The 11,129-nt window shown below is 54.6% G+C and overlaps 1 protein-coding gene across 2 annotated transcripts in view; it reads right to left on the bottom strand.

Annotated features, from left to right (window-relative positions):
• Positions 1-200: 200 nt before the first annotated feature.
• The window catches only part of SAP30BP (SAP30 binding protein), a 31,434-nt gene continuing 20,505 nt past the window's right edge, over positions 201-11,129 (bottom strand). For both annotated transcript variants that reach the window (XM_081027740.1, XM_081027741.1), the window contains 7 exons: positions 6,562-6,650; positions 4,341-4,432; positions 3,502-3,562; positions 2,977-3,028; positions 2,097-2,155; positions 926-1,010; positions 201-632 (listed from right to left, as the gene is read on the bottom strand). In XM_081027740.1, the coding sequence (XP_080883866.1) occupies positions 451-632; positions 926-1,010; positions 2,097-2,155; positions 2,977-3,028; positions 3,502-3,562; positions 4,341-4,432; positions 6,562-6,650 (620 nt within the window). In that variant the 3' untranslated portion in view covers positions 201-450. The remainder of the gene's footprint in view (positions 633-925; positions 1,011-2,096; positions 2,156-2,976; positions 3,029-3,501; positions 3,563-4,340; positions 4,433-6,561; positions 6,651-11,129) is intronic.

The following is an 11,129-nucleotide window of genomic DNA, read 5'->3' as shown; positions in this document are numbered from 1 at the left end:
CAGTGGGAACACGGGGTTTCACCCACTCTTTGGACACCCACCTGCCCATGTCAAGTGGTATCCGCGGGGAATGGCTGCGGCAACTTGCTGTCAGCCCCTCAGCAACCTGGGTAATAACCCACCCAGAAGATGGGGAGGGCGCCTGAGCCTTTGCACGTGCCCGAAACAGACCACAGCAGAAGCCGGTGCAGCCAGGAGGCCACAATGTAAGAACACAGCACTTTTAATAGCGCTACAGACCCCAAGTGTGGGGACACTGCCCACAGTGCCCCGCTCTACGGCAATGTCCTTCTCCTGGCTGGAATGCCACAGAGGGTCCTCTGGGGGTGGCACCTGGAGAGCAGGTCCCAGTCCTGAAATATATGAAGTGGCATCTCCCCCTGGCCCCACAGTCTTATCAAGTCCTGGAGCAGCTCTCCCGCCGATGGAGAGGAGAAGTGGTCCCTCAGGTCACTGCTTGGCCTTCTTCACGATGGTGCCCACAGCAGAGATGACGGTGGTCTTGGATCCACTGGCACTGGTGGTCACGGTGACGACAGCTGGCAGCGTTGCTGTGGTGGTGAGGATGGTGGGCTGCGCTATGGTCGTCACCGGGATGGCCGAGTCCCACTTGCTCTTTCTCTTTTGGGCATCTGGGAATAAGGCGAGAGAAGTCAGGACCAAGACAAACCAAACAGTAACACTCGCTTTCCCAGAAGGCCAGAGGTCAGAGCTTAGGGAACGGAAACTGAAGCGGCCCCAGCCAGACAGCCCTGGCAGTCAGTGAACCGGGGAGCCCACCCCACATTCCAAAGTTAGCTCCAAAACTCCAGGCTCAGAAAAAAAACACGGCAAGGCAGAACCGAGGCCCAGATCTCCAGGGGGGCCCCCACATAAGGCAGGGAAACCCTCGCTCCATCTGAGGAAGCAGAAAGCTGTCTTCTACCTGCAACAGCTGTGCTGGCCGTGGTGGTGGTGGTGGCCGTGGCATTGGTTGTGGTGCCCTTCTTGGTGCCTGTCACGAACTCAATCTGGAGGGGAGAGGAAAGAGGAAGACCCAGGCAAAGCGGCTGCTCCGCATCCTTTTACCAGCTGTCCGCTCCTGGGGGACAGGAGTTTGGTACCATACAAAGGACACACTGAGCAGCAGCTCTGCTGTGACTGTCTCGGGTGTGTGAAGGGGACGTTTACTACTCTGAAGAAAGCGTTTCCCAATGGACATCGGATCCCTCCCAGCATCACTAGGCTTCTGCACATGCCCGGGAAACCCCTGCCCGCTAGCACAGGGGAAGGACAGCTCTGGTCCCCAGGGGCTGCAGACGTGTCCCCACAATAAGCCTGGGGTTTAGAAGGAGGAGGGAAAGAGAGAGAAGGGAAATTCAGTCAAGGGTTAAGAATGAGAAAACCTGATCACCCTCCAGCACCAGTTCCCACAGGGCTGCAGGGGTAGGGTGGGGTGGGGGCGGCGTCCTCGAGGCCGCAGCTGCTGCAGGAGGGTCAGGCCAAACCAAAGATGGGAGGAACTTCTGTCTCGAGGCTTTTTCTCTGAGACTGGTCATTAAGTGCCCTGAGGACATTTAGTCTCATAGCCAAATTTCTGTTCCCTGAAGAACCCACACTGCTTGGGAAGTAGCAGTGCTCAAGGTCCTAAAATAAGGGGTTACCTGGCCCTCAGACAGGGGGCCTACGTAGAAGCCCTGAGGCAGGTCACCAACGTGAGCTATGGAGGCCCGGAAAGGCACAGACCAGAGTGCACCCAGGAAATCCCTGCCTCCATTCAAGCCAGGGAGGACACAGATGACCCCTAAGAGAAAGCCACCAGGGTTCTGCAGCTGTAAGGGGCAGGAGAGGGAAGGTACAATGCAGCAAACCACAGACCCCAAGAAACCAAACGGAAGCAAGGGGAAAGCAATTTCTAGCTGAGTTACAGAGCCTGGAAATCCAGAAAGGCTGGTTCTGTCCACAAGGTATGCCTAAAGCTGCTCAGAGCGCCACCAGGCATGAGCTGGGTGGGGGCAGGGGCGGGGAGGGCAGCCCGGTGCTCTGTGGGCTCAGCCAGAGGACCGTGCACTCCAAACAGCTGCCCTTTTCACCCAGGACACTTGTCCATCACTTACTTTGGTTCGCTCCTTTTTGGCTTTTTCCAGTTTGTCCATTTCAATCTTCTGGGCTTTCGCTACAAAGACAAGAGAAGCTGTTACGAAGGCAGTCCTGGCACAGCTCCCACTTGAGGCTGACAGACCCTAGTCCAGTGCTCGCTGCACCCCCTGCATTCTTGTCCCAGGCACGGAGGCCGCTGCAGGCCCGTGTGGCCTCAACTTCGAAGGCTCAGGGGCAGGGGCTGGGCACCTCCTGTCTGGGGGGTCAGCTGCTTTTGCGTGGCGGCCGACTGCTGCCCCGTGGGGGTGCCGGGACCCAGGCTGGACTACCTTCCCACTGACCACGAGAAGCTGGCATTATGGATTTTTAGGTGGACTTTTGGCAACTAATTCAAATTAAAGCAAGACAAGACTTGTATGGGCCAAACAAAACACATCTGCAGGTCAGATCTGGTCCAGGGGCTGGTTTGAGACCTGTCACCTGAGGGCTCAGACCCTTTGACATTCCTCCCCGTTCTCCCTATTGGGCTCCTTGAGAAACTGTCCTCAGAACATTCTGCCCCCTGCCTGGGCCTCTGTCTAATCTGCTGGGCTGGCCTTTCTGCACCTTCAAACCTCCGCGTGGACGTGTTTCTTCAGCGAGGTCGCCCCATTGCCCTGGCTCGTTAGGTGGCCCTGCGTGCACCCTGCTCATCACCACGCTCACTGCTGGCATTCCCCCTCCAGCCCTGTCTCCTTTGCTGTATTGCAACCTCCAAAGTCAGGGATGGGGTCTGTCTCGTTCAAGACTGCATCCCAGCTCCTCGGACACGGTCTCACACAGAGGAGGCCCTGCAATACACACTGCCCGATGACTGACTCACTGCATGGGCGGATGGACAGATGGACGGCCACCTACCTAGTGCCTCATAGTAGGAGTCCTCAGACCAGCCATGGGGGTCAAACATATCCTGAAAAAGAAAAGGTTCAAGCTGCAGCCAGTGAGGGCCATCGGATGACAGAAGACTTAGAAACCCAAGTCTGCGCCCCTCCTACCCCCAGGTCTTTCCATGGATCTTCCTGGCCTGGGGTGCCCTGCCTTCAAAGCCACAGGGGCTCAGCTGGTATTTCTGGTCTCTAGCCGAGGGGGTGGCCAATTTGTCTCTAGGAATCTGAGAGCAGAGATGTGTCTGCCCACAGGCTGGCCTACAGCACAGCAAGTCCACACTCAGGCCCTAACCAACCAGGGGCCCAGGGGCCGGTGTGTCGCTGCAGTCCCTTTGCTGGACTATTTCACAGCAACGGGCTCAGACAAGAGACATGGGACTGCGCTCTACAGCCAGCACTGCCGCCATACGGACCTCCTAGTGGCTCTGGGCTGAAGCCAACAGAGCAAGCACGGGGCCCTGGGTGTCCGCCCTCAGCCTCCATGTGCAGGACATACCTTTGGGTAGTTGGTGCCGAGCTCATCAATCGCACAGAACTGGATCAGCTTCTCATAGATGCTAAAAGAAGAATACCGGCACTGAGCAGGCCCTCATCCGAGATATCAGATCAAAATCCTCCAGCTCCTGAGCTCAGACAAAACTTGAAACCCAGGTGACTGTTCTAAGCTTCCTGACGGGAGGGGAGATGCCCACGGGCCTGACATTCAGTCACCTCTGGACCTCCGCGCTCCCATAGAGGACGGCTAGCCAGGGGCCAGATCGAGTGTGGTGCTGAGGAGAGGGCTGTGTTTTTTTGGGTCTGATCTGGACATCTGATCTTCAGTTTGTGGCTGGGTTGGGGCTACCACACTCAGGGCCACACGAAGGCCAGGGCAGGTCCCTGCTGTCACCACACCAGACTCTTTCCCAGGTGTGTCACTTTCTCAGGCCCTGGATAGAGTAAGACCCAGACACAGCTCTGTTCCATTGACCTGCATGCAGAATCAATTACTTTTTAGAGGTGAAAGAAGAATCCACAATAATGGTCTGTTCCAACCCTCCTGTTGCACAGATGAGGGCGTCTTGTGCTTTAGGAGCAGAGCAGGGACGAGAACCCAGCTGGGCCTCCCCCATTCTAGTTCCGGTCTCTTGGTTTCCACCCCACATACTGGTTTATGTGTTCAGCCTGGATCGTAAATGGTAAAGCTCCAGCTGGGATAACGCAGTCTGGATGATGCCTCTTTGGGCTCAGGTGAGATCTTAGCTAGGCTTCTCCTTGTCACCTCCATGGGGGAATCCCGATCCCCAGTCCAACATCAATGACTCAACTGATCCTGCAGGCTCATGGGAAACTCACCTGGGGTTCCGAAATTCTTTCTTCCTTTGGATGATGTAGTTCATATCCATTCCTTCCTTTATCTTCCGCTCATAAAGCTTCTGGATCTTGTCCTATGGAAGAGAAAAAGAAGGGCGTTTACCACCCTACCCCACCCCTCACAATCCCAGGCTGTGGTCACATGTGCTGTGTGGACGTGTGAACACAGGAGAGCCCCAGAGAGCCACACAAAGCCCTGCTCTAGCCACAGTCTTTCACCACCAGCCTTTGAGCAGTGCTGAACACAAGTGAGATAAACCGAGACCAGCCTGTTTTTGTTTGCTTTTTCCTGACTGCCCCTGGATGGCTAGTAGAGTGAGTAGTAAAAAGATTAAGGCAAGGAAGCCATGGAGAAGACCATGGACGAATCCGCACCTGGTTCATCAGCTCCTGAATCATCCAAAGGGGGGTTTCGGAAACTGGCGGGGCTGGGTGGGGCTGAAGGCTGGCTTTACATTTTAACTTGGGTTAAGTCCTCAGCAGGGGACCTGGAGGCCATGTCCTTTAGGAGGAAGGAGTCGAGTTGTTTGGATTTGGTCTCATGTACTCCCTAGTGTCCTTTATCGGGAGGCCACGGATGGCTGGTCCCCGCCACTTTACCAAGAGGCACCGTCAGGGGTCAAGAGCTCAGCTCTCATCAAACCCCCTCTCCCCAGTCTCTGCTCTGGCTTTTGACAGGACACAGGAGAAGCACCTGGCAAGGATCCAGGCCAGTGTCACAGGTGTCCCAAGACCCGCAGAGACGATGCCTGCAATAGATGGCATCAGTGCTACCCAGATTCCCAAGTTTCAGGGCAGCGCCACTTCCGGCCCAGGAGGCTGACACTGGCCCAGAGCAAGGTCCCTCTGCAGCCTCCCCCCATGGTGGCACTTAAACACAGACTCTCCAGAAGGAAAACACCTGGGGCGCTCTTCACCTGCGAGAGGAGGTGGGCTGGGCTGCAAGTCCTGTGTGACGCCCTCCGGGATCATCAGGAGAGGCCATCGACCCCCTTTGTCAGGCCAATCTTTCTGCCGAGACTGGCCAGAGGAAGCACTGAATGGCAGAGAGAGGTTTGTAATACATTTACCAGGGAAGAGAGAAGCCTAGAGGGACAAACCTCAATGTCACCTCACAGGTAATGGAGGGAGGCCTGACATGGAAGCCTGAAGCGGACCTGTATCTTACAGATGACTTTTCTGTCTCCTGGGCCATCAGATGGGTTCCCCCATCTCAGGAGGACTAAAATGTTTGTCATGTTTTCTACCATCAGGAGGCTCTAAAAGAGGAGAAATGCCCTTAACTAGAAGGCTAGGCTGGTTGGTTGTCTCTGCTTGGCAGCTTGCGAGACTGGCCTTACATGCTGTGACTTGTTGCCTGGTGTGAAGATTACACTGTGCTCGGGAGTGGTGGGCAGGGGGATGACGACTCAGCAAAGGGAGGAGACTCCCAGAAAAGAGCATCTGCCTGCCACCGCAGCCCCAGCCTGCTGCATTCCACAGCCCCAGGTGCCATTCGTCACCCATCCGTTAGGGTGGTGCCATGGGCGGGCAGCACAGCCAGAGGCTTGAGCAGAACCTACAAGATCAAAGAACAGGTAGATTGGATGCCACTACTGGGCAGGCTTGGGTGTCCACTCATCGGGGACCTGCAGAGGGACCAGAAACATCACAGAGGCTAAAAAGGAGGTGTAAACCCCAGTTGTCCCGAGGTCCTGCTCCCATGGGAGTAACTGCACTAAATACTCCATTTCCTTGGGACTTCAATACCTCAGGTCAGGTCTGTCTGAAGTTGTATCAGACAAGAAGCTAGTGAACTGGAAGTTTTGGAATCGGAGGATAGCAATTTATGCATAAAAATGCTTGTGGTTTTGCATTTCTATAATTTGTTACATTCTGATGGTCCTCCAGTTTCTTAGCAAAATTCCTGCTGAGATGGTCTCACTGGCTCAGCTGGGGTGCACAGACAAGGTACGTCATCTTCTCTGCCTAGGCTTAGGCCCTCACTGAGGGCAAGCTGGGGTGCCCTAGCTAGAGCAGTACCAGGGAACAGTGGGTACAGAGCCAACTCCGGAGAGCGGGCTGAGGGAGGCACCCTGCACTGCAGGCTCCTTCCCACCTTGGCTGTTTCTTTTACAGAAGCCTCTTAAAGCCACACCAAAGCAGACACCTGACCCAGGCCGCCTCATGTATACGGGTCTCAGAAGCCAAGCTCTGTGCTTACTTGTAAGTGATTCGAACATCTGCCAGGGGGTTCAGGTGGGATCTTGATTTCATCAGGTGACATGTTCCGGACTCTTTCAGAAAAGGAGGCTGTTGAGAGAACACAGAGAAAAATTCTGTAGGGGGGTGGGGATTAGGACGGGGGATACATACGGACAATGGGAAAAAAAAAAGCACATAAAATGTTTTCAGGGAGGGATAAAGGCTATGAAATAGTGTTCAGAGCAGCCTTCCTCAGAGGGTGGTGTCGTCTGAGTTGAAATCACATGACCAGAAGCCAGCATGCACCAACTTGGGGGAGAGAAGCTCAGGCAGAGGGTACAAGTGTAAAGAATGCGTGCTACCATGTGACAGCAGTTAACTCTTAAGGAAAGGGTATGTCCAGGGTGTGCCAGCAAATGCGTAACAACCGATGGGGTGGAAGGTGAGAAGGGAACCGCCACAACTGGTAGCTTCTGCCAGCTTCCATGGTGTGAATTCTCCTGCCATGGCCAATGTCAAGCTCCCAGTGTGAAGTCGCTGAACCCAGGGCAGGAAGAGAGGTGCACACTGGCTCACCCTCCACTGGCTATGCCCTCACACACCCTCCCAGGATTCCGGAAACTCAGAGTTGCTTGGCGTCATCCTTCACATCTTGGGTTGTCCTACCCAAGATATAGGAGAAGCAGGCTTCAGGGCTCCCTGGGCTTTGGGACTCAAACGCACTGAAAACTGCCTTGGGCATAAATGGCATTTAAAAACATTACCTGTTGGTGATTAGCTTAGGGTCTTTAAAAAATAAACCAACCAACCCTCTTTTGGTCCACCTCATTCTTGGGAACAAAAGGCCTGATTCTGATGTGAAGAACCACAACTCCCAAGGACAATTCCCTCGGAGACCTACCACTGCCCACCCAAGTTTTTCTCCTTCTCCCCACGCCCTTCCCTGTGGCCTCTGGTCACCCTGGTGACTGCAGTGTCCTGCTCTGGATCACTCAGACAATGGACTGTTTGTTGTAAGAGTCTGTCTGTGCTCTTTAAAACATTTTCTCATGAAAAGGACCATACAATGAGCAAATAGCAGGCAGAGCGGGGTGGGGCAGGAAGAATGAACAAGCCAGCACCAACAACACCCAGCAAGTCCTTACTGGGGACCCACTGTGTGCCAGCCCCGGGCGAGGCTTTTCTTAGTCCCAAGTGCTCGGCGGGACGGCCTGGGGATGACCCAGCACAGCCTCCCCCTTCTCCTTTCCCAAGGCTGGGTTAATATTTTCTTATCAGATAAGGTGCTTCGATTTCCACTACTACTGTAAAGAATGGTGCTGAGCAGGGCTGAGGGTACAGCTCCCAGCTTTGCCAGTCTCAGCTGTTGCCGAACAAGGCTGCACACACTGCCAGCACTGAGGCTGGGCCCGAGCCCAGGGCAGAGTCCCAGAACACGGCCGCCTGGGCCGATTCCCACTGTGGTCCGTGGAGCCTCACCAGATGCACCCCAAGAACAGAGAGCGCTGGACCTGCCATTTGGGTGAGGACCAGAGGACCGAGACTGGGTGACACGGCTTCTGTGGACCTGAGAGGCCAGTGCAGCCCAGGAGCAGTTGCTACCAGGGGACGATGTGCTTCTCTGTGCCCAGCACCTTCCTCTGTCTCTCGACTCCTGAAGCAAGGGTGACACCCAGATCTGGCTGCAGTTCAACTCTCATTCTGATTTCCTCCTTCCTCCCAGCTCTGTGAGAAGCAGGAGTTCTAAGCCTGAGGCTGAAGCAGGCTGCAGAGGCCGGCTGGCAGTGGAATTAGGTGGGTGAGCTGGTCCTCCGATTCCACGAGCATCAGCAACAAAAGCATGTGGGGCCTGGGCAGGCTTTGAGCACAGAGCGGGGAAGGCTGAGCGCTTCCCTCGGGTGGAGAGCATATGCCAGCACGTGACACAGAGACAAAGAATGCCCTTTGGCATTTGCCAGGAAAGAAAGCCTTTTGGAAAAACAGGGTGTGACAGTGTTGCCATAACAACCCACCACACTCAGGGTCACATGGTATATAGTATGGCAGAGTAGGGAGACCCCCTCCTGAGCTCCTAGGTTAGGAACAAGAGAATTCCTAGGGAATAACTGGCAAATGAAGGGATACATTCAGGAAACCAGATAAGAGTGTATGTATCCCACTGATTTCAGGAGCAACCTTTCCATGGTTCTTTTTCCAAGTCCCAGAATGAATCTAAAGTAGAAGATACCAGACCCACACATGTGGCTCTTTGAGCAGCGACAGAATCTCAAACCATTCCCAGGAAATACACTGAGAGTTGCGCTCAGGCACAGGGGGCAGCCCATGTCTGTGGCTGCGCCTGGATCTGCTGGGGTGTTCTAGGAAGGCCCAGTAGTAGGAACTGGGAGGCCTGCCATCGGCCTGGCATCGGCGTGACTCACCCTGTGCATGCCCAAGTCAGACAGCAGGGGCGAAATCCATAGCTGCCAGGGAGCAATCTGAGCAGGACAGTTAGTCAGCTGGGCTCCAGAATAGTGGGCGGGCAATGAAGGAAGGCCTGGGGGTGCCGTGGGGCTGTGAGCAGGAGGCACTGGAGTGTCTCTGGCTCCCTAGAGACATGCAACACCCAACTGGATCACCACCCCGGTGTCACTGTTCCAGGCACGCCCGGGGGGCACTTGGAGGGGATGGACAGGGCACGCACGCTCAGCTCTGTCCAGCAGTTACAGTGCTGGAAAGACCAATGGGGTCAGCTGCCTGCCTTCATTTGCTCCATTAAACCCGGGGCTGTTCACACGTACGAAAGTGCTTCCCACACCAGCGGAGCAACCTGAAAGTCAGTCCTACATCCAGAGGACGGGCAAAGGAGCCAAGTTCAGGCAGAAGGGCTGACGACAGCAGCACCATGAGTGAAAGCCACTCTGTTCAGCTAAGCTGTTACCTTCTCAGTGAGAAATGGTACAGTACTCAAAACGGTAAGGCTTAAAGATCTCCCTGTGACCTCTGCAGGCGAACAGATTAGACATTGTAGTGTAATCCTATAATAAAATAATAGTTAGCAATAAAAAGAAAGAAAACTACAGATATGCTCAACAACATGGGTGGATCTCAGAAACAAAAATGATTCCATTTGTAGGAAAGCTCCTCAACTGGGAGCGATTTTGGCCCCCCCTCCCCGGGGAATATTTGGCAATGTCTAACATTTTTCATTGTGGCATCTGGTGGGGGAGGGCGGTGCTCTTGGCATCTAGTGGGCACAGCCCGACCATACTGCTAAAACACTGTACAATGCACAAGCTGGGCCCCCACAACAAAGAACTATCCAGCCCAAAATGTCAGTAGTGCCGAGGTTGAGAAATCTTGATTTATATGAAATTCTAAAAAAGGGCAAAACTACAGTGAAGAAAGAGCACTGCTTGCCTGAGGCTGCGGGAGGACAATGTTCAAGGGGAGGAGTCTGCGAAGGTTTGGGGGTGCAGGAGACGCTCTACATGACGGTTGTTGTGGGAGTTAATCCGACTCTCCACATGGGTCAAAACTCATCAAACGGCACACTTCAAACTGGCCAATCTTCCTTGGTGTAAGTTACAACCTCAATGAAGCTATTTTCAAAGAGTGGCCAGGAGAGAAAAAGTGAGAGCTGGTTGAGGAAGAGGTTGGGGGGAGACGGCTGATGCCACATACACTCATTTCGCCGCCTGCCCAGCACGAACACTGCTGGCAGCAGCAGAGGGCACTGTGGCCCCTGGCTCTCTGGCCCACTCCCACCCCGTTTCCTGGTAGGAAACAGCAGGGATGGGTGAGGTAGGGAGGGGAGGGGGGCCGAAGCTCCACTCCACACCTGCCCTTTGGGTCACCCACTTGAGGAGGCCACGGGCTTCCTGGCAAGGGCGTGTCCTGCTTCCTCTGCCCACAAAGCCAACTGGTACACCCCCCATAGTGCCATGTTCTAAAGAGCAAACTCTATGGTTTCAGGAAAATTCCAGCTTTTATAGGATTTGAAAGACGTGCACTCCATCCATTCCTCAGAAAACTCAGGAATAAAGGCAGCATCCTACAAGGGTCTGGGCTACTCGGAGTGTCCCTGCCCCATCCTTCCTCAGCAGACAAACATAACAAATACTTTTCAGTTTTCTCAGTTAGGAAAACCAGAATGGGTCCCCACCTCCCACCCCCAGGGAAAGGATTCTGTCCAGAAAAAGGACAGGTGGAGGGCTGCAGGAAGCAGCATGTCTAGCCTGAGTCCTGGGCTTCCCAGGGCTAGAACTGGTAAGAAGGCGCAGAAGCAGGCTCTGCAGGTCACCTGTGGAGCTGGGGAGCAAGAATCCCGCTTTATGAAGATTAAGCAGGCAGGGCGAGACTGTGACAGTTGCCCCAGAAAGGGAGGTTTGGCCAGGCTTTGAGGGAGCAGTGACAAGTCCATGGCCACACTGAGGGAGTTGAGGCACTTGGAGAAGGCATATGAGGCTGGAGTTAGCACAGCAGTGAGACGACACGTGTGCCATTTTCCAGAAATGTACCCGCCCTGCCCTCCCAAGTCCCCAAGGGTCCCAGACTCTACGACTGTTGAGGCGTGTTCTCCTTCGGGGACAGAACAAGTGTCAGCAG

This window comes from Rhinolophus hipposideros (genome assembly GCF_964194185.1).
Source record: "Rhinolophus hipposideros genome assembly, chromosome: 20".
Classification (NCBI taxonomy): domain Eukaryota; kingdom Metazoa; phylum Chordata; class Mammalia; order Chiroptera; family Rhinolophidae; genus Rhinolophus; species Rhinolophus hipposideros.
This window is presented reverse-complemented; position numbering and strand designations above follow the sequence as displayed.